Raw genomic sequence first — 27,766 nt, forward strand, 5'->3', positions numbered from 1 at the left:
CCACAGATATGAGCTTTGATTTTCCCCTGGGGATCTAGACACTGAGTTTTGGGCTTTAGAAGACCAGGCACCAGGAAGGGACAAAAGAGGCAAGAGTAGAAGAGAAATAAAAATAAAAGGCATTTTAGGAAGGACCATTTTAAAGATCAAAGAGACAATGATTTGAATCCCCACTAAATAAGGGTAGAAGCCTATTTGTGGGGAGAAAGACCATGAAAAATGTGCTGACTCTAGAGCTGTGACAGATGTAGAAGTCTACGACATGAGTTGGGGAATCATGGCACCAGGCTTCCCTCAAGATGTGTGTGTGTGTGTGTGTGTGTGTGTGTGTGTGTGTGTGTGTGTGCGTGTGCGTGCGCGTGCGTGTGCGTGTGTGTGTGTGTGTGTGTGTGTGTGTTGGGTAAGGAGGCAGTGCAGAGGAGCTACAAAGGGAAGGGTTTGATTTTATCCCTAAAGTTATAGGGAGATGTATCAGTAGAGTTGTGAGAAACCCTGCCTTCAAGACCACCTGACCAAAAATGCAGGCAGGAAAACCCTACCCCATTCTTCCATCCACTCTTCTCTATAATCAGCACTCTTCTCTATAATCAGGTCAAGCTAGGAATATGTCTGGTAGTCCCAGCTGGGGAATCTGGCTCTCCAAGCTAAAATAGGAAAGCAAGAAATAATACAGGTCAGTCCTGGGGAGATGGTAGAGAATCAATTCTCTGGTGAATGAGATAGAATATATCCCATCTTAGTATACTGGCTGTTGTGGACACCATATCCCAGGTCCTAACTACTGTTGTGGTACAGGAACAAGGCATAAGAGTCCAGGGAGAACAACTGGGCAAGGTCACCAGGAGCCCAAGAGACCTAGGGAGGGAGCAGATCAAATTAGAAACCTGTAGGGCAATTTCACTAGCTTCCTCTTCTCCTTACCACTCTCCCCCACTCCCAAATCATGAGTTAGGCCAATGGTTTAGAATGCAATAGCAGAAATACATTACCTATCTAGGAGGATGACAATTCTACCCTATTCTACAATGGCGAGACCATCCCTCATGAAACTGGGTACCCAGTTCTAAGCCCCACATACTTTAGAAGAACTTAAAGTTGTACCTTCCAGAGGGAAGACACTGTCTTTAGGCCTCTGAAGGGCTGTCACAAAGCATAAAAAGCAAATGAGGTCTGTATGGCCAAAGGAACAGTGCCAGGACCCATGGGTGGGTACTACAGGGAGACAAAGTTTTTTTTTTTTTTAATATTGAACTCAAACCTATCAGTTATAGCTATAATACACATTGGGCAGCAGTGAGGTCTCTGCCACTGTAAGTATGTGAGCAAGGACTACACAAAGTCTTGTTGGGGATATTATAAAAGGGACTTAAGCATGGATTGAAGGCCTTGGATGGGAGATTGGACTCGATGACCTCGAAGGTATAAACTGACTGGTTTGATACCCATTGGGCTTTTAAATGTACATTTTTAACATTAACTAGTATAGATATGATGAATTGGAAAAGACCTTAGAAACAAATTCAATCCTATCTTTCATTTTAAAGATTAGAGAGAAAGAGGCTAGATGACTTGTCTAAGTTTACACAGTGATTTAGAGGTAGATTTAGAACCTAGGTCTCCAGATTCCTTTCCTGAGGGGTTTTCCAACCATGCCATTCTCTTTTATGTACCTCTGAAACCTAATAAACCAGATCCCCTAAACTCTCAGTGTTGGCCTCAGTCATCTCTGAAGTCCCATGTTTTCTGTTGCTGCCCCAGATAGTTCCTCAGACTAACAGAAGACCACCCCTAGGGTTTTCCAGCATGGTAGGAAAGACCCATTAACTCAAACCCCCCAAAATTTTCTCTCCTGCCAATAAGAACCTTTCTCCTGATTCATGTGAAATGTAAAGCAGCCACCCTTACTACGCTGGCAATATCTGTTGAAGAGCTGCTTGCAGTAGAGGAAGAAGAGCCCCAGAAAGTCCAGGGAAAACACCACTAACAGACTGCTTGCCAGTGCAACAAGTGTGGCTTCCTGAGGGGGCACTGTGGGTGCATCTGCCCTCACTAAGCTCAACTGGAAGGCACCTGTGAGACAAGAAAGTAGGGGAGGTCAGATAGTGTAGACAGTGAACAGTCTGTAACAGGGCCTGGACTTCCTCAAGCCATCACCCCTTTCCCTAGGGTCTTTACCAATTAGGGCTGATATTCTGGTTTTACTTCTTTGTTGAGCAGGCAAAATTATAAAGAACAAAGCGGAAGAAGTTGCATATACTGCTGGTATGGTATATAAATCAGTAGAATGAATTGAGGATGTGCCTATCTTGTGGTCTTTCCATACCACATCTAGTTATAACCTAGAAAAATGGAAACAAACTAAAATGTTCATTGGTAGAGCACAGGATAAATAAATCATGATATAATTCTAAAATCTAATATTATAATGAGGGCACTTCAAAAAGTTCATGGAAAGATTCATATTATCTTTCAATTCTATTTTTCCATGAACTTTTTGAAGTACCCTCATATACAGCACCGAAAGTAAAAGAAAACGACCTTTATGGATTAATATAAATAATCCAGAGGGTAAAAACAAATCAGAGAGAGTTTATAGCTTGATATCATTTATATAAAATGTTATAAAATATAAAATAATAGTATATATTGCTTATGAATATGCACATATATCACAAAATAATACAAGTGTTAAAACATTAGTGGGGGATATGGAAGAGGCTGAGTGCTCACTGATTATCCACATGCTCCCCTGCATTCCCCTTATACTGTTGCAGTAAGGCTATCAGAGTACTTCTGGCCAATGGATTGTGAGTGGAAATAATGTGTCACTTCCAGACTGAGGCAGTTAAGAGCCAGTATGTCTCCTTCATCGCTTCCCCTGAACCATTGACCAGGAAACTACGTAGTCTAGAAGGCATAGTGATGTGATGGAGAATGATCTTTGCATAGTAAAAAATAAACTTTAATTGTATTAAGTCACTAAGACTTTGGGGTTCAATTGTTACTGTAGCATAGCCTACCAACAGGATACATACAATTTCAGGATAGTGGTTGTATCTGGGAAGGTAGGGAGAGAATGGAAATCAGGATCTCAAGGAGTATCCACCTGTGCAATATTTGTTCTTTAAAAAAAATCTGAAGCAAATATGCAAAATGTTAGGATCTATTAATTCTGGATGTTGTGTAACCGAGCATTTTTATTAGTAAATTTGAATGCATTTTAAAATATTTCTACATGTTTGAAATATTTTGTTTGAAAAAATGTGTTGATAATTTAAAAAGAATAAATGAGTAGATAGATAAGACAAACAAAAATGATAGACAAACAGATAAATGGATAGTGATATGGGATTAGACCAAACCCTAGTTCTTCAGCCTTTTATAAGTTCTAAGTCTTAGGGATGTCTATAAACTTGGATGATAATAATAATAATTCATAAGTGTACAAATGTCATAATTTATAAAGTGATTTCTAAAATCCATTATTTCATTTGACCTAGACAATCATCTCATAAGGTGTGAAGAAAAATGGTTATCATGACTCAGATTTTCAGATGAAGAAAATAAGGTTCAATGAGTTTGAATGGTTTGCAAAGGGTTATTAAATAGATAATATGTGTTGAAGCCAGGATTAAAATGTAACTGATTAGCCACTTTATCAGGACAGAGTACGAGAGGGTAGGGGAAATATTCACTAACCTACCTTGTTGCCACCTAATGGGTTGGGGAGGAATAGGGAGAAGAGAACTGGGTATACACACTGAACCTCAGAGGTCGGGGTCTGTTTCGTGCATGGGATACACTCTTGGTCCTGCAGGCCTCCAATGCATGTCTTTCGGTAGAACCTATGGTCAGAGCAATAAGGAATGGCAGGTTGATCAAGCAAGCAATTCCTGGGACCTTAAGCAGCTTCTAAGAGTCTTGCCCTCCTGGAAGCCAGCACCTATCCCTCCTCATGAACTCTCTGCCTCTGTGTCTGATTCTGACTCTGAGGCCCAGACACTCTACTTCTTCTGCCATCCACCAAACCCTATAGCCAAAAGGGGAGTTAATCCCACAAGAGAGAAGAGCGCTGCTTTGATACCAACTGCTTCATAACTACTTTTAAGTGTGCAGTGAGAGGCCTGGGCTAAAGTGTCAGCATGATGAAAAAGCTGTTCAGTGCTCAGCTGTGGCCGATAATGTGCTAGGCACTTTATAGAGGGACCTTGGGAAGAGATGGTGCCATCTGAAACTTAAACTGAATATGATATGGATAGTTAGAATACTTCAACTAGCTTCTGAGCAGTGGAGATGAGAGAGAACTCCAACGGCTAAAGAAATTCCAGAAGAGCTTGTCCCAATACAGCAGCCTCACCTGAGCAGACAGTCCACACAGACAGAATTAGAGGTATGTGTATAGTTGGCCTTCTGGACATGATTGATAACAGCACAGGTCATGCAAGTTTGACATCGGTGGTGGCCCCAGATGCTTTTGTACCTTTGAGGAAGGCAGGCTGTGCAGTATGCATCTCCACCCTCTCCATAACCACAATCCTGCAGAACGATGGGAATCATGAACATTGCTCTACAGGAACTTGGACAGAGGATCAGCTACAGAACAAGTGAACATGGCTCAGAGTGGTATATTTCAAACTGCACATTGCAATTCCATTACCAGGTCATAAAATCAATTTACTAGGTTGCAGCCGTCATTGAAAACTGAAATAAAACAAAACAGAATAATGATATCAACTATTAGAGTGCATATCATGTAGTAAAGCTAAGTATTTACATCAATCAGCGTAGGCTAGTTTATACTATAGCAAAAAGCAAACCCCAAATTGCTGTGTTTAAAAAAAATTTATTTCTCTCTCACACTATTTGCCTATCAGGGGTTTCCTGTGGGCTCTAATCTACATTAACTTCAATGGGTTACCCAGAGTGACAGAGGTTTCATTTTTGAGGTGCCATGATTGAAGCATCAAGGAAAAGAGAACTTTGTGAACTGTGCACTGGCTCTTAAAGATTTCTCAGAGAAATTACCCATTTCACTTTGCTCACACGTCCCTTGCCACACACAGCACCTGACCATTACTAACTACAAAGGGTACAAGGAAGTGCAATTCTACAGTATGCCAGAAGGTGGGGAGCTGGGACAATTTGACAAATAGATACTATCAGTACTGTTTTATCAAGCTTTTACAGATAGAAAATATGAACGTTTGTGTTGGGTTGTAATGAAAAATGTATTTCTTACTCTGGGTCATAGTTAAAAATGTTTGAATACCAATGTATAGAAGAGAGGTGAGTGACCTAGTTGGCTCTCATCTCAGCTCTGGTATAGACTCAGTATGACTCTGGCCAGTACCCACCTCCTCCCCTATTTCCTGGGAATTAGAGGCCCCAACACTTGAAGAGATTGGAATAGATGATCTCTAAAGATTTTTAAAGTTCTGACAGCCTAACATCAATAGGAACAAGGCTCCTGCCTGATATCAGTTATAGCTTTTTTTCAAAGACAGAACTCTACTTGTCAAAGGATATTAGCTATTTGCTATTTGTGGCAGAAGCTGGCTGGTTGTTCACCAAACCTACTCTCCTTTCCTCCTGGGAACAGCAAAAGCCATCATTTTTTTTTAACCCCGTTGCAGTTAAGTGGGGCCACAAGCCTGATTTCTAGCCAATGGAATATGGATAAGAATGATATATGCCACTCCCAGGCCTGGCTCAAAAACACCTCCTATATGATGCTTAATTTTCTTCATATTTTAATTTTCTGATGCATGTAAACACCTACTGAAACCCTGGAATTAATATATTAAAAATGACACAGAAAGCCAGCAAAATGGAGGAGTAGGCCGCTTTAATCTCTCATTTCCTCACTGAAACAGAAAATCAAGCAGAAAGTGTCAGAACCAATGTTGTCAGAACTCTGAAAAAAGAGTTAAAGGTTTATATCAACCAAGCAAATGCTGAATCAAGAAAAAAGACAACTTAAAAATGGCAGGAAAGTTTTGTGGCATTTTTACTTGCCCTTGTCACATCCCTCACCCCAGAGCTGTGGCAGACTTAAAGTGGTGGTGATCTTACAACAACATCAGCCTGTGTTCCCAGTGTGAGATCCTCATCCCTGATTCCAAAACTTACTCACAAATTATTGTGTCTGTCTGTCTGTTCTAACCTGTGGTTGGGGAACCCAAGGGATTGATACAAGGTGCTAATCTCTTTCACTCAATTCAGAATGCAGACTAGACTTTTCCATTGTTTAAAAAATGCTGCAAGGCAAAATAACAAATCACAGATGCTTAAAGCAAGAGATTATGGATGAAGACTGCCTCAATCTGGGAGCAAAAGCTAGGGGACACTCTTTGGGAAAAGACATTCAAAGGCATCCATGTATATGGAGGAATTAAGAAAGGCACACATGCAGACACAAGGCAAGATTCATGCTCAGAAAATACCAGTGAAGACCCAAATCTTACATGTTGGTCTGATCCCTAGACTAAGTGCAAGTCTGGCTAAGTGATGAAGGAGTGCCCCAGCACAGACACAATCTACAAAGACTGGGAAAAGAAAGTATGTGGCTTTTATTTTTCGGCTGTTTTTTTTTTTTTTTTTTTTTTTTTTTTTTTTTTTAGCTTCTGACATTCAAGTAGATCTCTGTTAAAAAATTAGCTAAACACAAGGTAAATTAACATAGACTTCAGTGACCACACATGACAAAGAATAGAGTCTTTGCAAAAATAGCTTGGAAAAATACCTAAACAAATGGACTGCTATAGTCTTCAACAATAAAAAATAAAAAAGGGGGACTGGCTGGTTAGCTCATTCTGTAGAGCATGATGTTAGTAATACCAAAGTTAAGGGTTGGGATCCCCATATTGGCCAGCCACATACACAAATATAAATAGATAGATAGATAGATAGATAGATAGATAGATAGATAGATAGATAAAATAAGTAAAACAATTAAAAAAAACAGGTAAATGTGGGGAAGGGCAAGAATCTGATTTCCAGAGTTCCCAAACTACAATACATAAATGCTTAGTTTTCAACAGAAAAATCACAAAGCATACGAAGATAAAGTGTGGCCCATTCAAAAGAACAACAAGAACAAGACAGAAAAGAAACTGTTCCTGAGGAAGCCCAGATATTGTACTTACTAGACAAAGGCCAAAAGAATGGTTTTAAATATGCTCAAAGAAAACATGGGCACATTACTAAAGGAAATCAGCAAATAAATATATGAACAAAATAAGAATATGGATTTAAAAAACTCAGACAAACTGAAGCTGAAAAGTAAAATAACTGAAATAAAAATTTATTAGAGGAACTGAGTAGAAAGAATGAACAAACCTGAAGGCAGGCAATTGAAATGATCAGGTCTAAAGATAAGAAAGGAAACAACCTAAGGGGCCTGTGGGACACCATAAAGTGGACCATTATACACATACTGGAGTTTCAGAAGAAGAAAGAGATAAAGGGGCAGAAAGAGTATTTGAAGAAATAATGGCTGGAAACTCCCCAAATTTGATGAAAGACATAAATTTACACATCCAAGATGCTCAATAGACTACAAGTAGAAAAAAATTAAAGAGACCTACATGGAGACACATTATAAACAAAATATTGATAGCCAAAGATGAAAGGAAAATATTGAAAGCAGCAAGAGTAAAATGACTTGTCAAGTATGAGGTATTCTCAATAAGATTAAAAGCTGACTTCTCTTCAGAAACTGCAGAGACTGTAAGTCAGTGAGATGTCATATTTAAGTGTCAAAAGAAATAAACGGTTAACCAAGAATTCTATATACAGCAAAAAAATCCTTCAAAAATGATGAAGAAATTAGAACATTTTTATATAAATAAAAACTTAAAAAGATTGATGCCACTTAGAGCTGCACCACAAGAAGGGAGTCCTTCAGGTTGAAATTAAAGGACACTGGACAATAACTCAAAGCCATACAAAGAAATAAATATTTCTGGTAACGGTAAATAGATAGAAAAATATTGCATGATTCCACTTATATAAAATATCTAGAATAGGCAAATTCAAAGAGACAGAAAGTAAATTAGAGGTTACTAGGGGAACTGGGGAGGGGGAAGGGAAAGTTACTACTTAATGGGTACAGAGTTTCTGTTTGGGGTGATGAAATAGACTTGAAAATAGATAGTGGTGATGTTGCACAATATTGTAAATGTGATTAATGCTATTGGATTATACATTAAAATGGTTAAAATAGCAAATTTTATGTTATGTCTTTTACCACAATTTTTTTTTCTTTGACTGGTAAGGGGATCGCAACCCTCAGCACAGTGTTGTCTGCACCACGCTTAGCCAGTGAGCGCACTGGCCAACCCTATATAGGATCCAAACCCACAGCCTAGGCACTACCAGCGCTGCACTCTCTCAAGTGAGCCACGGGGCCGGCCCTTTTACCACAATTTAAAAAAAATAATGTAACATACCAAAAACCATTGAATTGTACACTTTAAGTGATTGAACTGTATGGTATGTGAAGTATATTCTAATAAAGCTGTTAAGAAATAAGCCTGGTCCCTGAACGACTGAAAAGAATCTTCCCACTCCACAAGACTGATTGGAGTTAGAATCGGAAATAAACCCTTAATCTCTTACATAACTAAATTTTAGCATTTATTTGTTACAAAAGCTAGCATTACTTGAATTAATACACTAGATAAGTTATCTTTTCCCAGGGGGTTGGAAAAAATGAGCATCAGCCAGCCTCTAAATGCTGCTGCCATCCTGTCCTTTTGCCAACTCTGGCCTTACTCAATTCCTCGCAGACCCATAAACAATAATCCCATTCACCAAAACCCAACTGTTTGAGGGATAACAAGGATCTGACATGGGTGCAGGCAATTTTATTCATTACTTAGGTTCCTTGGAAAGGCAAAGGGTTTCTTCGATCCTCTGCTACCTTATTTTTGTGCAGCATCAAAATGGTGATAGCTGCTATATCTGTTTTAAAGCATGGGATGAGGATAAAAGTAATAGGAAGTACAGTGTAGTGATGAAAAGCCCTGATCCAGGATCAGGGAGATCTAGCTTCAAAACCCATCCCTACCACCGACCAGCCATTTGACCTTGGGCAAGTCACCAGGCCTGAATTTTCCTGTCAGTCTAATCAGAAATAATGCTATGTAGCTCACAGGTTTGTTAAGATTACACAAGCTGACCAAATGAACAAAGGAAGCATCTCAAATCAATAGAGAAAATCTGGCCTTTTTAGTAGTTCATGTTGGATAACTGGACAACCATGTGAAAAATGTTAAAATTTGATCCATTCCCCACACTACACACCAGAATGAATTTTAAATGGATTAGAGATTTAAAAGTAGAAAATGAAAACCCACAAGTACTGAAAGAAAATATAGATGAATTCGTCTTTAATCTGGTATGTTACCTAACTATAATTCAAAGTCCAGAAGCAATAGGGGAAAAACCAATAAATCTAATTAAATACGAATTTTTTAAAAAATTGCATGGTAAAATATTAATAAGAAAAATCTGAAGACACATGACACACTGGAGACAATATATACACGTTATATCACAGACTAAAGATTTATATCCCTAGTATATAGAATTGGTCAAAATTTAAAAAACAAAATGAACCTTACAGGAAACTAAACGTATACTTCACAGAAAAAGAAACATAAATGATTCTTAACCAGAGGAAAGATGCTCAACTTCACTCATAATAAAGCAAATGGAATATAAAACTATACTGAAATACCACATTTTACATATTCGATTGACCAAAATCCAAAAGTTTGGCAACATGCTTTGTTGGTATAGCTGCAGGGAAACAGGCATACTCATATACTGCTGGTGGTGATATACAATGGTATAGTCCCTATGGAGAGAAATTTGGCAATAGTGAACAAAATTACATAAACATTTACTCTTTGACCCAGCACTTCCACATATAGAAATTTATCCCACAGATAAAATGGCGAAAATACAAAGAGGTTATGCATGTGGCTACTCATTGTAGCACTATTTGTAATAGAAAAAGTCTGGAAATAACCCAAATGTCATTCAAGAGGAGAATGGTTGAATAAACTGTGGAAAATATACAACAGGGTGTTTTGTGAATGTAAACAATAAAATGACTTCCTAGATATATTGTCAAGTGCAGAAAATCAAGGTAGAGAAAAGTGTGCCATGATTTATCTAAAAAGGAGGGAGTGGGTTCAGTCCAAGTACACACACTCATATACACTCACTTCTGCTTACATTACAAAAACAAACAATAGAAAGATAAACCATAAAACTGAAACTAAAATTGAAAAAAAATAAAAAGGGAGGAAAGGAATTATCTACAAGGGGAAGGAAGATAATGTTGGATGGTGCAAGGATAGAAGTGAGACATTTGTGAATATGCACTTTATTTTATAGATTTAACTTCACAAGACTGTAAATATTTTACATAACTATAAAACAAGATTAAATTGGAAATAAAGCCACCTCACTCAAGTTAGACTGGTTATAATCAAAAAGACGGTGAATAACATGCTGGTGAGGGTGTGGAGAGAAAGAAACACTCCTGCACTGTTGGTGGGATGGTAAATTAGTACAACCACTATGGAAAACAGTATGGAGGTTTCTCAGACAACTACAGATAGATCTTCCATATGATCCAGCAATCCCACTTCTGTGTATATACCCAGAGGAATGGAAATCATTATGTCAAAGGGATACCTGCACTCTCATATTCATCATAGCTCTGTTTACAATAGCCAAGATATGGAACCTACCTAAAAGCCCATCGATGCATGATTGGATAAGGAAAATGTGGTATATATACACCATGGAATACTACTATGCCATAAAAAAGAATAAAATTCTCCCATTTGCAACATGCATGAGCCTGGAGAAACTTATGTTGAGTGAAATAAGCAAAGCACAGAGGGATAAATACCACGTGTTCTCACTCATAAGTGGGAGCTAAGAGAGAGAAAAGGAAGGAAAGAAAGACCACAGTGGTGTGTTGGACTCGCAGAGGGAGAGAACATACCTTGGGCTACAAAGTGGACTTTGGGGAAAAGGGGGAGGGGGTGGGAGGTTGGGGATAATTGGGTGGGGGACACAGGGCACAAACGCAATGTGTGGTAATGGGTATGCTGCCAGTATGAATCTGGCCTTCACATCTTGGGCACTAGGGGTGGCAGTCAGCTTTGTATCTCATGAATATTCATAAAAAATTTTAAAAAAGAAAAGAAAGCAATACCTAAAAATTTAAAATCAAATGAAACAAATTAACCTAAAATGAATGACTGTATATTCATTCAATCATCCCTTGGTATCCATGGGGGATTGGTTCCAGGACTTCCCATGGATATCAATATCTGCAAATGCTCAAGTACCTGATATAAATGGCATAGTATTTGCATATAACTTATCTCTAGATTACATATAATACCTAATACAATGTAAATTCTGTGTAAATAGTTGCTATACTCTATTGTTTAGGAAATAATGACAAGAAAAAAGTCTACATGTTCAGTACCAATGCAAGTTTTTTATTTCGGAAATATTTTTGATCTGTGGCTGGTTGAATGCACTGATGCAGAACCCACAGATACAAAGGGCTGACTGTGTGAGTGTGTGTGTGTGTGTGTGTGTGTGTGTGTGTGTAGAACTTGTCACCATGTCTAACACATAGTAAGTCCTCAATGAACAAATTAACATTAGGTATTATTTTTACAGAAAGCAAATTTTTATAATATCTAGAACACTGGAATTAGAACACCTGAGCCTGACTCCTCACTTACTTGCTAGAAAAGAGAATGATGGATTTATTGAGAATCAACCAATAAACTTATTTATTTATTTATTTATTTATTGGTTTGCACTCTTCTTTATTATACTGATTAATTCAGAAAACATTAAGCAACTACTATGTTCCAGGATGCAATTCTGTATATTGCAAATAAATGATTGAATCAATCAGACAAAAACCCTGACCTTATGAACTTGTTTATTCTCTGTAAAGTCTTGTAAGGTTGTATTATCTTCCCTGTTTCACAAATAAGAAAAGTTGATGCATAAATGGTTCTGTCACAAGTGGCCATACTGGGAAACCTCTGCCCCATGGGCATGAGACTACCCATCCACAGAGATACGGATTGCAGGGGTCACCAGCAAGAGGAATTCTGCTACAAGTACTCAGAAAAAAAAGCCTTTTTGTCCTGTGGGTCTGAGACTATTTTCCCCCACATAGACACAGGTAGCTGTGGTATACTGGCAAGTAGTATATAAGTATCTAAGCATAACAAGCAGTCCAATCTGGAACTTGCTCTTCCTCCAAACAACTCTTTTTTTATTATTTTATTTTATTTTTTACTTCTCAATATACATTGTAGTTGATTTTCATGACCATTTACCCAATCCTTTTCCCCACTCCCTCTCTCTCCTACCCTCACATCATATCTGTTCACTTGTCTTAACAAATTCAAGGAATTTTTCAGATTGTTATGTATTCTCCCCCCCCCATTATTTGTGTGTTTATTTATTTTTAGCTCCCACAAATAAGTGAGAACATGTGGTATTTCTCTTTCTATGCCTGACTTGTTTCACTTAATATAATTTTCTCAAAGTCCATCCATGTTGTTGTGAATGGTAGTATTTCATTCTTTTTTATAGCAGAGTAGTACTCCATTGTGTAGATAAACCACAGTTTCCTTATTCACTCATCTGATGATGGACATTTGGGCTGGTTCCAACTCTTGACTATTGTTAATAGAGCTGCAGTAAACATTGGAGGACAGGCATCCATTCGGCATGATGATTTCCATTCCTCTGGGTATAGTCCCTACAGTGGAATAGCTGGGTCATATGGTAGATCTATCTATAAATGTTTGAGGAAACTCCATACCATTTTCCATAAAGGCTTCACCAATTTGCAGCCCCACTAAGTGTATGAGAGTTCCTTTTTCTCTGCAATTTCTCTGGCACTTACCATTCTCAATCTTTTGGATATTAGCCATCATAACTGGAAAGAGATGGTATCTCAAAGTGGTCTTGATTTGCATTTCCCAGATGCTGAGTGAAGTTGAGCATTTTTTCATGTGTCTGTTGGCCATTCATATATCTTCCTTTGAGAAATGCCTATTCAGCTCCTTGGCCCATTTTTTAATTGGGTTATTTTTATTTTTATTTTTTTTGTAAAGTTGTTTGAGTTCTTGTATATTCTGGATATTAATCCTTTGTCAGAGGTATATTTTGCAAATATTTTCTCACACTCTGTTGGTTGTTTACTCTGTTGATTGTTTCTTTTGATACACAGAAGATTTTTAGTTTGATGTAATACCATTTGTTTATTTTTCCTTTGGTTGTCTATGCTTTGGTGGTCATATTCATGAAGTCTGTACCCACTATTACTACCTGGAGTGTTTCCCCTAGGTTGTCTTTAAGGAGTTTTATAATTTCAGGATGTATATTTAATTCTTTAATCCATTTTGAGTTGATTTTGGTATATGGTGAGAGGTACGGGTCTAGTTTCATTCTCCTAAATATGAATATCCAGTTTTCTCAGGACCATTTGTTGAAGAGGCAGTGTCTCCCCCAGTGTGTAGACTTGTTGCCTTTGTCAAAGATCAGGTGGCTGGAGGTGTATGGGTTGATTTCTGGGTTCTCTATTCTATCCATTTATCCATGTGTCTATTTTTATGCCATTACCATGCTGTTTTAGTTAATATAGCTTTGTAATGTAGTTTAAAGTCAGGAAGTGTTATGCCTCCAGCTTTATTTTATTTATTTATTTTTTTTGCTCAGTATTGTTTTGGCTATGCATGCTCTTTTTTTATTCCATATAAATGCATGAATAGTGTTTTCCATTTCTGAGAAAAATATCATTGGAATTTTGATGGGGATTGCATTGAATTTGTAGATTACTTTTGGTAATATGGAAATTTTCACAATGTTAAACAGTCCAATCCAAGAGCATGGGGTATCTTTCCATCTTTGTGTGTCCTTTTTAATTTCTCTCAGCAGTGGTTTGTAGTTCTCCCCAAAAAGATTTTTCATATGCTTGATGACTTTATTCCCAGGTATTTTCTTTTTTTGGTGGCTATTGAAAATGGTCTAGCTTTCTTGATTTCTTTTTCTGCATGTTCACTGTTGAAGTATAGAAATGCTACTGATTTTTGACTGTTGATTTTGTGTCTTGCAACTTTGTTGAAATCATTTATCAACTATAGGAGTTTTTTTGTAGAGGCTTTAGGCTGTTCAATATATAGGATTATATCATCCACAAACAGGGACAGTTTGACTTCATCTTTTCCAATCTGGATGCCCTTTATTTCCTTCTCTTCTCTGATTGCCCTGGCTAGTACTTCCAACGCTATGTTAAATAGTAGTGATGAGAGTGGGCATTCTTGTCTAGTTCCTGTTCTTAATTCAGGATGATATTGGCAGTAGGCTTATCATATATGGTTTTAATTGTGTTGAGATACTTTCCATCTATATACCTAACTTGTAGAGATTCTTTATCATGAAAGAATGTTGAATTTTGTCACATGCTTTTTCAGTGTCTATAGAAGTGATCATATGAATTTTGTCTCTGATTTTTATCGATGTGGTGTATCATACTTATTGATTTGCATATGTTGAACCAATCTTGCATCCCTGGAACCAATCCCACTTGCTGATAGTGTATAATTTTGTGTATGTGTTGCTGTATTCTGTTAGCTAATATTTTATTGAGGATTTTTGCATCTATATTCATCAAGGATATTGGCCTGTAGTTTTTCTATTTTTGATGTATCTTTGTCCGGTTTTGTTATCAGGTGATGTTTGCCTCATAGAATGATTTTGGGAGAATGGCCTCTGTTTCAATCTTTTGGAACAGTTTTTAGAGAATTGGTATCAGTTCCTCTTTGAAGGTTTCACAGAACTCTGCAGTGAACCCATCTGGTCCTGGACTTTTCTTTGTTGGGAACCTTCTGAGAAGAGCTTCAATCTCTTTTATTGTTATTGGTTTGTTCAGATTTTCTATATCTCCTTGGCTCAGTTTTGGTAGTTTTTGTGTGTCCAGAAATTCATCCATTTCCTCCAGATTTTCAAATTTGTTGGCATATAGTTGTTTGTAATAGTCTTTAATGGTCCTTGTATTTCTGAAGGTATTAGTTGTAATATCACCTTTTTCATTTCTAATTTTTGTTGTTTGGGTCTTCTCTCTTCTTAGTTAGCCTTGATAAATGTTTGTCAATTATATTAATCTTTTTAAAAAAACAACTTTTTGTTTCATTGATCTTTTATATTGTTTTTTGGGTTTCTATTTCATTTAGTTCTGCTCTGATCTTATTTCTTTCTTTCTGTCTACTAACTTTGGGTTTGGATTGTTCTTATTTTTCTAGATCCTTAAGTTGAAGTGTTAGGTTGTTTCTTTGCCATCTTTCCATTCTTCTGAAGTAATCATTTAATGTGATAAAATTCCCCCTTAGTACTCCTTTTGCAGTATCCCACAGGTTTTGGTATTATGTGTCATTATTTTCATTACTTTCAATAAATTTTTTGGTTTCCTTTTTAATTTCTTCTTGGACCCATATGTGATTAAGTAGAATAATCTTTAATTTCCATGTTTGTATAGTTTCCAGAATTTCATTTGTTATTAATTTCTAATTTTAAATCATTGTGATTAGAATAATTATATGGAATAATTCCAATTTTTTGACTTTGTTGAGACTTGATTTGTGACCTAACATGTGGTCTATCCTGGAGAATGTTCCATGTACTGATGAGAATTATGAATATTCTGAGGTTGTTGGATGCAATGTTCTGTAGATATCTGCCAAGTCCATTGGTCTAAAGTGTTGTTTAGGTCTTGTGTTTCTCTATTGATTTTTTGGCCAGATGATCTTTCCAATGTTTAGAGTGGGTTGTCTCTATTATGGTGTTACTGTCTATTTCATTCTTTAGATCTAATAGTGTTTGCTTTATAAATCTGGCTGCTCTGACATTGGGTGCGTATATGTTTATTATTCTTATGTCTTCTTAATCGATAGATCCTTTTATCATTATACAGCAGGTTTCTTTATCGCTCTTTATGGTTTTTGCTTTAAAGTCTCTTTTATGTGATATAAGAATAGCTACTCCAGCTCATTTTTCATTTATATTTTCATGATATTTCTTTTTCTATCCCTTCACTGTTAGTTAATGTATGTCTTTACAGGTGAGGTGAGTCTCCTGAAGGCCGTATATTGTTGGGCCCATCTTTTTAATCCAGTCAGTCAGTCTGTGTCTTTTAAGTAGGGAATTTAATCCCTTTACATTTAGAGTTGTTATTGAAAGGTGTTGATTTACTCCTAGCATTTTATTGATTTTTGTTCAGATGTCTTAAATATCTTTCCTTCCTTCCTTTCTGATTTTCTGTTTGTCTTCTGTGTTTGCTGGCTTCTTGGGGTGATAGATAAACTATTTTTTTCTTTTTTGTCAGCAATTTTGTTTTGCTGGTAGGTTTTGTTCTTTCTCGAGTGTTCATGGCAGTAATGGCTGTTTTTCAGGCACCAAACCCAGAACTTCATTGAGAATTTCTTGTAAGGCTGTTCATGTGGTAGTGAACTCCCACAGTATTTGTTTGTCTGGGAAATATACTATTTGTCTTTCAGTTCAGAAGGATAGCCTGGCTGGGTAAAGTATTCTCGGCTGGCAATTTTTGTCCGTTAGTATTTTGAATATATCCTTCCATTCTTTTCTGGCTTTTAGGGATTCTGATGAAAAGTCTATTCTGATTGGTGCTCCCTTATAGGTGACGTGCCACTTCTCCCTTGCAGCTTTTAAGATTCTCTGTTTGAGTTTTGCCAGTCTGACTATAACATGTCTTGGAGAGTACTTTTTTGGGCTGAATATGTTTGGGGATCTTTGGGCCTTCTGAATCTGATGATCAGTGACTTTCCCTATACCTGAGAAGTTTTCTGCTGTTATTTCATTGAATATGTTTTCAATGCCATTTCCTTTTTCCTCCCATTCTAGAATACCCATGATTCAGATATTTGAGTGCTTAATGTCCATTATCTCTCTCAGATTTTCTTCAATTTTTTAAATTATTTTTTTCTTTTTTCTGATTTGCCTGTGTTAATTCATACAGCCTGTCTTCAAGGTCAGAAATTCTCTCTTCTGCTTCTTCTAACCTGCTGGTTAGACTCTCTGTTGTGTTTTTTATTTCATTGAATTAATCCTTCAGCTCCACAAGCTCTGCTAAATTCTTTTCAAGGCATTGGTTTCTTTGTACATTTCTTATTTCAGATCCTGTATATTTCTTGTCATTTCATTGTGTTGTCTTACTGAGTATTCTTGTATCTCATTTTGTTTCCTTAGAATTGTTGCTCTAAATTCCTTGTTAATCATTTCAAAGACTTCCTGTTCTATAGGATCTAGAGTTTGAGAGTTATTATTTTCCTTTGGTGTCTATGTACTTTCTTGATTTTTCATATTTTTGGTATATTTCCTTTCTTGTTAAATAATTGTAGCAGGGGTTATCAAAGTCCACTCATTTCATCTTGATGTCTGGCTTGGATCCTGAAGGGACTGACAACTCTGGGCAGTGGGAACTTGTCTGGTCTGGCGGTCCCATGGTGCCTGCCTTTTCTGGCACAGCTGACTTGGGGTGTGTGGGTCTGGTGGCTTTTAGGCCTCTCCAGGCAGCAGAGACTGACCTAGTCTGGGGATCCACAGCACCTGCCTGTTCTGGTGCAGCCGACTTTGGGTATGTGAGCCCAGCAGCTCTCAGGCCTCTCTGCATGGTAGTGACTGGACTAGGTGGGGGGTCCCACGTCACCTGCTTCTCCTGGTGCTGCTGACTCAGAGCTTGTAGACCTGGTGGCTCTCAGGCCTTTGTATGCAGTAGGGACTGGCCCAGTCTGAGGGTCCCATGGCACCTGTCTTTTCTTGCACGACTTGGGGCATGTGGGCCCAGTGGCTCTTAAGCCTCTCTAAGTGGCAGAGACTGTCCTGGGCTGGAGGTCCTGTGGCACCTGCATTTTCTAGCATGGCTGACTCAGTGCCTGTGGCCCAGAGGCTCCTTCCTCCCTACAACTTAGAGTCTTCCTTACTTCCACCTAAATGCAACAGATGATCTGGCCGAGGGAAACTCCTCCCACACCTCAGGTGGCACCAACAGCACAAGTTAAACCACACATACCAAGAAATTGCACCACAATGGCCCTGAAAATTAAATTGTTTTATAAGTGCATCCCACAAAAGTAGGCCAGAACCTGTATGCTAAGCCTAGGAGATGACTTCCTGCTAAAATAAAAGATTTAAATAGAATCCTGAGTCTCCTAACATAATTGACAAAATGTTCAAGATACAATAAAAAAATCACTCTTCATAACATGAATCAGAAAAAACCCAACATTAATGTGAAAAGGCAATTGAATGACACCAACACTTATATAAATCCAATGTTGAAATTATCTGACAAGGATTTTAAAGCAGCCATAATAAAAATGCTTCAACAAGCAATTACAAATTCTCTTGAAACAAACAAACAAATAAAAAATAGAAAATCTCATCAAAGAAACAGAAGTTATTTTTTAAAAAGAACCAGATGGAAATTATAAAAATTAAATGATAAAAATAAAGTGATAAAAATATAAAATTTACTAGATGAGTTCAAAAGTGGAGAATAGATGACAGATGATAGAATCAGTGAACTTGAGGACAGAGCAATAGAATTAATGCAATCTGAACACGAGGGAGAAAACACATTGAATACAAAATGAACAAAGCCTTAGGGACCTGTAGGACTATAAAAAAGAACAAACAATCATATCATCAGAGTCCCATGAAAAAAGAATGTGTCTAAACATTTTTTTTTTAAAAAAGTAAAGGCTGAAAACTTCACAAATTTGGTAAAAGATTTATAGATTAAAGAGGATGAGCAAATCCCAGTTAAAATAAACCCAATGAAATGCAGAATGATACACATAATAAAACTTCTGAAAACTGAAAACAAAGAAAAAGTCTAGAAAATAGCCAGAAAGAAATGGCATTACCTATAGAGGAACATCAATTCGAATGACAGTGGGTTTCTGAAGCCATGGAGGCCAGAAGGAAATGACACTTTTTTCAATTTCTGAAAGAAAAGAGATGTCAACTGCAAATTCTATATCCAATGAAACTATCTTTCAAGAATAAATGAGAAATAAAGACATTCTCAGGCAAAGGAAAACGAAAACAATGTATTGATAGTAGATCTACCCTTAAAGAATGGCTAAAGGGAATTCCTCAAACAGAAAATAAAATGACAAAATAAGGAATCTTGGAGCATCAGGTAGGAAGAAAGGACACTGAAACCACAAAAATAGGGGTATATAAAATGAACTGTCCTTCAGTTTTATAAATCATATTTGATAATTAAAACAAATATAACAGAAATTTTTATGTCTGATACTCATGACTATGATATTTGAAAGTGGGGAAAGTAAAGGAATCTAAATGTAAGTGACATTTCCATACTTCACCTGAAATGATAAAATGTTGAAACCAGTAGACCCTGGAAAGTCGCATGTGTGTATTATAATACCCAGAACAACCTCTAAGAAAATGATATAAACAGAAACACTAAAGAAACACTACAAATAAATAAAGATGTAATCTTAAAAAAAAATTCACATAACACACAGGAAGGCAGGAAAAGACAAATAGAGGAATGAGAAACAAAGACAAACAAGTAATAAAATAGCAGACTTAAGCTCTAAATATCAATAAGTACTTTGAATATCAATAGGTTTAGTAAACCAATTAAAAGGAAGAAATTGGCACAATGGATAAAATTAAATATTGTCAAATTGGCCTCCATAATCATTTCTTGAATAAGAGGATAAATCATTGATTAAGAAATTTTTAAAAAGCAAGTTATCATAAAAAAAAAAATTTATTGAGAATACTCCTTTCAAATTATGTGGCAAAGAAAGTTTTTCCAAATGATCTAGGCCTAAAAATTATTTTGCTACTAATCAATCTTTTAACCTGAAAACATCGATCTTCCTAATTTTACCATGCTAGCACAATGCTAACACAAAATTTTCATGCTGACAGTGCTAAAAGAATAAGTGTTTATTCTAAATAAAATGCTAACTTACAAAACATAAAAGGGTAGTTAACTCAAAACTATGATAAAAATTGGTTTATCTTGGGAATACAAGATATTTTAATTTTAGGAATTGATTAATATATGTCACAAATTAATATGTCAAAGTAAAACTATATTAAAAAGTCAATAGATGATGATAAAACAAAATTCAAAACCATTTCTGATTTTTAAATATCTATATTTATATATTTTTATATAAAGAATTTTTTAAATGCTCTATTCTACTATACACATGTCTACTCAGGTGCCTTACACATGAGTAGAGAATGAAGAATAAACAAGAAAAAGAAGCAATCAAAAACAGTTCACAAAATTGGAAATGCAAATAGACAAATAAACAGAAAAAGGATGTTCTAATTCCCTATCAAACAGAAAAAAGTAAAAACAAAATCCTCATAAAGTTCTCATAAATTAGTAATGTAATATTACAAAGGAATGCATAAGAGGAATAGACAATGAAAACATGCATTAATCATTTATGGTTAGGCTTCTGGGTTATGGGAATTCTATTCACTGTTGAAAATAAATATAATCATAATGAAAATTAGTAAAAAAATTTCAGAAGTGTTATCTGCTAATATATTTCAAGAATCTTAAAATTGCATGTTATTTAGGTGGCAATTATACTTCTAGAAAAATGTCCTGAGGAAATATTGTTAATTTTCTGCAATGATTTATTTACAGTGATGTTTATAATTCGTGAGTGAAATTTTAAAATAATGAAGGTAACAAAATAAAGGTGGCCTCAGATGCTGTTGGTGGCTTACCCAAACATCATTGCCCTTTCTCTTCCTTACTGAGAGAACATTGATTTCATTCTGCATGGCATGATGACCAGCTTCAAGAACAGATTCTGAATTTGTCTTAGTGAATCATGGTCTATTAGTCCATTTCTGCTGCTTATAACAAAATACCCGGAACTGGGTGATTTATAAGAAAATGAAATATATTGCTTATAGTTTCAGAGGCTAGGAAGTCCAAAGTCCAGAGAACCCATCTAGTGAGAGTCTTGGTGGTGGTGACCGTGACCCAGGGGTCTTACATGGAAGAAAACTGGTGGAGCAGAAAGAGAGAACTTCTCATGTGCTCTTCTTTTAAAGCCCACAGAAACACTTCCATGACCGCCATCATTAATCCATTTACAGTGGTATGGTCCTACAATGTAATCACCTCTTCAAGGTTCCACCTTTAAATTACCATAATAGGACTTCCCACACTCAACAGTTACAGTGGAGATATAAGCTTCAATGAAGTTGTGGGGGGGTGCATCCAATCTAAAGCACATGGAAATCCCATTCTCATTTACCACATGGTCACTTTCCAGCCTCCTTTCCATCTAGAGAAAGCTATGTCACCCAGTTCTGGAACATAAGATATGAGGGGAAATCTGGGAAACTTCTGGAAAAGTACATCTTTCCTAATAAAAGGCAAGCTATGTATTGATCCTGCATCTGCATCCTGTCTTTGACTATGGTGTAAAGATGTGGTGCTTTGAGTTGTGGCAGCCATCAGGTCACAAGCATGAGGACATAACAGCAAGATACCCAAGAAGAAAGATCAGAAGAGCCTAGGTCCTTGATGACACTGTTGATATGCCCAACAAACCAAAGGGTTGTCTGTCTCCAGACTTTATTATATAAATAAATGTGCTTATGGTTCAAGTCACTGTTTTATACTACTTTTAAATTAGTACATCTCAAATGATTTGAAGGTAAAATGATTTGTCCACAGCAAAGATGGTACTCAGCCCATGTGTATCTAGCTCCAAAGCTCTTGTATGTATTTTTAGTGCACCACTGTACCTTTTAGCAAGTCACATATACTCTTTGAGCCTTAGCTGTCTCATCTATAAAATGAGGCTCATGATACCTTCCTGGTGGGACTGTTGTAAGAGCCAAATGAAATAATGTACGTGTGAGCTCTTTACAAAGTACAGACTACAAGACAAGTACAAGCTATCTGAATAAAAAGATTTTTGCAGGAGTGTACTAACTATTTCAATTCATTTATTTTCTCTGCACTTTCCAGTGGTGCTGAAGTTATTGACAATCAGAGATGCTCTGAGCAAAATGCACATTTCATTATGGAATTTTTTTTAAGAGTATGGTAACAGCAGTTTGGAAGATAGACATATTTTTTTTTCCCTCTGGAAAAGTTCAGCTTTGTAAATATAGATGGCTTTAGAGATGATGGCCATGTATATAATAGAAACATTTGTAAGGTTTTTTTAATCATGAAGAGTGATGTGATATTAACAACAGATTTTTGTCAAGCCAAACAGCTTATTCCATTGGGTTCATCCTAATATCTAGCATGACCTAACCTCTGATGGCCTTTCCTTGGTCCCAGAATCCCTTATCAACCATGTGGGCACCTCACTGTGGTACACAATGTTATGTGCAAAGAGTTAAAACCTGAAACAGAGGCCACTGTCCTAAATTCATTCTATGAGGCAAACATCACCCTGACACCAAAACCAGATAAAGATACAACAACAAAAAAGAAAACTACACGATAGTATCATTGAATAATATACATGCAAATACCCTCAATAAAATACTAGCCAATAGAAAACAGAAACACATATGTAAAATTATACACCATGATCAAGCAGGATTCATCCCAGAGATGCACGGTTGGTTCGACATATGCAAATCAATAAATGTGATACACCACATCAACAAAATCAAAGACAAAAACCATATGATCATCTCTATAGATGCTGAAAAAGCATTTGACAAAATTCAACATCCATTCATGAGAAGGACTCTTTATAAATTGGGTATAGAAGGAAAGTATCTCAACACAATTAAAGCCACATATGATAAGCCCACTGCCAATATCATCCTGAATAGGGAAAAGCTGAATGCTTTTCCCTTAAGAACAGGAACTAGACAAGGATGCCGACTCTCATCACTACTATTCAACATAGTTTTTGGAAGTACTAGCCAGAGCAATCAGGGAAGAGAAGGAAATAAAGGGCATTCAGATTAGAAAAGATAAGGTCAAACTGTCCCTGTTTGCAGATGGCATGATCCTATATATTGAACAGCCTAAAGACTCTGCAAAAAAACTCTTAGAGTTAATGAATGATTTCAGCAAAATTGCAGGATACAAAATAAACATACAAAAATCAGTAGCATTTCTGTATTCTAACAATGAACTGGCAGAGAAAGAAATCAAGAAAGCTATCCCATTTATAATAGCCACCAAAAAAATAAAATACCTAGGAATAAATTTAACCAAGGATGTAGCAAATCTCTACAATGAGAACTACAAACCACTGTTGAGAGAAATTAAAGAAGACACAAGAAGATGGAAAGATATTCCATGCACTTGGATTGGAAGAATTAACATGTGAAAATGTCCATACTACCCAGAGTGATCTACAGATTCAATGCAATCCCCATCAAAAATCCAATGATATTTTTCTCATAATTGGAAAAAACATTCCTCACCTTCATATGGAAGAACAAAAGACCCCAAATAGCCAAAACAATCTTGAGCAAAATAAATAAAGCTGGAGGCATAACACCACCTGACTTTAAACTTTACTACAAAGCTATAGTAAGTAAAACAGCATGATACTGGCATAAAAACAGACACACAGACCAATGGAACAGAATCGAAAATCCAGAAATCAACCCATGTACCTACAGCCATCTGATCTTTGACAAAGGTTCTAAGACCACACACTGGGGAAGAGACTGTCTCGTCAGTAAATGGTGCTGGGAGAATTGGACATTCATATGTAGGAGAATAAAACTAAACCCATACCTCTCACTATATACCAAAATCAACTCAAAATGGATTAGAGAATTAAATATACATCCTGAAACAATAAAACTCCTTAAAGAAAACATAGGGAACACACTTGAGGAAGTAGGATTGGGTACAGTCTTTATGAATATGACCCCCAAAGCACAGGCAACAATACGAAAAATAAACAAATGGGATTATATCAAACTAAAAAGCTTCTGCACAGCAAAAGAAACAATCAACAGAACAAAAATACATCCAACAGAGTGGGAGAAAATATTTGCAAAATATACATCAGACAGAGGATTAATAACCAGAATATACAAGGAACTCAAACAACTTAACAGTAAAAAATCAAGTAACCTAATTAAAAAATGGGCAAAGGAGCTGAATAGGCATTTCTCAAAGGAAGATACACAAATGGCCAACAGACATATGAAAAAATGCTCAACATCACTCAGCATTCAGGAAATGCAAATCAAAACCACTTTGAGTTATCATCTTACTCTGGTTAGGATGGCTAATATCCAAAAGACTGAGAATGACAAATGCTGGTGGCATTGTGGAGAAAAAGGAACCCTCCTACACTGTTGGTGGGATTGTACAATGGTGTAGCCCTTATGGAAAATAGTATGGAGGTTCCTCAAACAATTACAGATAGATCTACCATATGATCCAGCTATTCCACTGCTGGGTATATACCCAGAGGAATGGAAATCATCACATCGAAGAGATACCTGCGCTCCCATGTTTATTGCAGTGCTATTTACAATAGCCAAGAGTTGGAACCAGCCTAAATGCCCATCATTGGTTGAGTGCATTAAGAAAATGTGGTATATCTACACAATGGAATACTACTCTGCTATAAAAATAAAAATGAAATACTACCATTTGCAGCAACATGGATGGACTTAGATAAAATTATGTTAAGTGAAATAAGCCAGGCACAGAAAGAGAAATACCACATGTTCTCACTTATTTGTGGGAGCTAATACAAATAAATAAGTAAATAAACAAATAAACTGGTGGGGGTAGGGAAGAAGAAACAATCACAACACCTCCTTGATTTTATTAACATGTGAACAGATATGAAATTGATGGAGGGGAGGGGGAAGACAGAGGGATGAAAAGGAGGAATTAATAAAGGGACACAAAAATCAACTATATTACTATATTGTATATTGATAAATTAAAATTTTAAAAAACAGAGTTAGTGCTTATATCCCTTGATATCCCTGGGCATTATTCTCTTTATTTTTGAAATACAGAGGTAGGAAGGGGGTGGGCTAAATAATTGCTATATTTTCTTTCCGCCACAGGATCATGTCACTCTCCTATCCCAAACCCTCCAAAAGGTTCCTAGTGCACTTTAAAAAATGAAAATTCCTCAACATAGACTTCAAGTTCCTACATGGTCTGGCCCACATCTCCCTTTCTGACCTCACTGTGTACCAGTTTCTGTCTCATTCATGTGACAGCAGTTGCATTAACCTTCTTAGTCTTCTTTGAGCACGCCTAGTTCATTCTCACCTTGGTATTCTGTGCTAGCTGTATCCTCTCCCCAGAAGGCATCTCTTTAGAAAGGTTTTTCCCTGCTAACGAATCTGAAGTTGTCACCCGGTCACTCTGTATCACATCACCCTAACTTAATTCTTGTCATATTTTCCTATCTAGATTCCTTATTTATCTATATACATACCTTGTTTATTATTTGTTTCACTAATTAAAAGGTAAGGAACATGAGGGCAAAGACTTTTGTCTATTTTGCCACATCAGTGGTGCCTACAATCATGCCTGCCTCTTTGCAGGTATTCAATAAGTAATTGCTGAATAAATTAGTGATTGCATAAAATAAGGTGTAAGCACGTACAAAGTGTCTGCTGACTATCTGCTTCCAGTTTCTGTAGCCCCGGCTGCAGTCCAAATTTAACACCACACCTAGGTTCAGGGACCAACAAAGGACCTGAGGCAGGAATGATTAAGAAGCTCCAGACTTGTAAACCAGTACTCAGCATAAAGCCTCTGCCTTTCTGGTCTTTTTGACCATTACCTCTAATTGGGATTCTCGACCCTCCCTGGTTCCCCATCTGTCAGTCTTCCCTTGAACAACCTTACTAGCTCAGACCCTCTAGGACAGAGGCCACACTTCAACCTTCTCGGTTTTTCTCTCTTTCCTATTCCCAAGACCATCTGGTTTCTGAACCTCAAGTGAGTGGGACTTGCTTTAGTTAACATATTTCCCTAATGCCAAAGAGCCCTCCCGGGCCTCTGCATTCCGCATCTCTTGAGATACCCCATTATCTCATGGAAGCCTCCCCTGATCCTGATCATGCTAGGCTGACTTTTTGCTGGAACTGTGACTGCCACTGCATACTCTTTGGATCCCATGTTTTAACTGCTGGATGAGTAATAGATGAGGCTGACTCTCCTAATCATGGTCCCTCTCAGTTGCCAGGCTGGTTCCTAAGATGTGACAAATATAAATATACTGACTAGTCGTACTTACCTTGGAGAGCTCCTGTCCAGGACCACACTGTTCGCAAGTGACACACAATCCCTATTGGTTCCAGTACTCAGTTTCTTGGCAATCCATGGTGGGAAGGCTGTGAGTATAGAACACAAGAACTACGGAGTTGGTGGGAAGGGATTTCAAGTTAAGTAGTGGCTTCCATGTTACTTGGCTTCTGGGTCCTCTTAAGCTAAACTCTGTCTCTGAGTTAGAGGGCCGAGAAAGCCAACCCAAAAGAGCTCGTTGCTTATATAATTCGACCATGTGCCAGGAACTCTTCTAAATGCTTTCCATGTAATAGCTCATTCAATTCTCTAAACAACCATATTAGGAATTATTATTAGTTCCATTTTGCAGATGAGGAAACTGAGGCACAGATGCCAAGGAGTTTGCCCAAATTCACACAGCTAGTGGCTATCCCAGGAGCTGAAGTGGTAAAGAGAATGATAGGACAAAGTGTTAGCTTCTGCCCAGAGGGTACAGAATAATCACAATCCTTCATGTGTGAAAAACCCTTAACAGTTTAGAAAGCACTTTCACACCTATTATTATTTGATCTATACAACATCCCTGTAAGGTAAACAGTATGGGGATTATCATCATTATTTTGTGGGTGTGAAAGCTGCAACATGGTTCTCCTTTGCCAACAGTGTCTTCAGTACCTCTGAGGACAACTAGCTGCCATTGTTTCTGTTCTAGCATGAGAGAGGAGGATGATCTAGCATGGTAGAAATATCCTGGTGCACTAAGGTGTACAGAAGAGGAAACATTACTCAGATTACAATTCTTGAAAGACAGATGGCATAAGGTAGTAAAATTAGCATTGGAATGACAACTGGGGGATATGGATTCTAATCCTGGCCATAGGGTAATCAGTCATTTCAGTGTGCTGATGACTAAGAGGTTTCCCAGGACACAGAACTTCCAGTGCTAAAACTGGAACAGTCCCATGCAAACTGGGATGGCTGGTCACCCTACTTGGCTCTTCCTCTTTCAACCAATGATCTTGGATAAATCACTTTATCCTTTGTGGCCTCAGTTACCTAATCTGAGAAAAAGGGACAGTATGTTCCTCACCTATCTTATATAGCTCTTGTGAGGACTAAGTGAGCTAAGGTGTATAAAACCATTCTGAAGGCTTTGAAGAACTATGCAAGGTGAGACAGAGTTAAGTATGCAAAGAGGAAGTCTTCTACAAAGATGAAATATTTTGACCAGTAAGGGGATCACAACCACATGGTGTGGTCTGCACCACGCTCAGCCAGTGAGCGCACCGGCCATCCCTATATAGGATCAGAACCCACCACCTCGGCGCTACCAGTGCCACACTCACCCAAGTGAGCCACGGGGCCGGCCCACAAAGAGGAATTTTAATGAGAAAGGTTCAAGTA

At 37.2% G+C, this 27,766-nt stretch overlaps 1 protein-coding gene across 1 annotated transcript; it reads right to left on the reverse strand.

Annotated features, from left to right (window-relative positions):
- Positions 1–778: 778 nt before the first annotated feature.
- EDA2R (ectodysplasin A2 receptor) lies at positions 779–26,459 on the reverse strand. Its single transcript, XM_063084411.1, is given in 7 exon segments — positions 779–799; positions 802–855; positions 1,079–1,122; positions 1,864–2,070; positions 3,760–3,845; positions 4,358–4,536; positions 26,373–26,459. Coding segments are annotated over 7 exon segments (678 nt in total).
- Positions 26,460–27,766: the final 1,307 nt, after the last annotated feature.

This window comes from Cynocephalus volans, chromosome X (assembly GCF_027409185.1).
Source record: "Cynocephalus volans isolate mCynVol1 chromosome X, mCynVol1.pri, whole genome shotgun sequence".
In the NCBI taxonomy this organism is placed as follows: domain Eukaryota; kingdom Metazoa; phylum Chordata; class Mammalia; order Dermoptera; family Cynocephalidae; genus Cynocephalus; species Cynocephalus volans.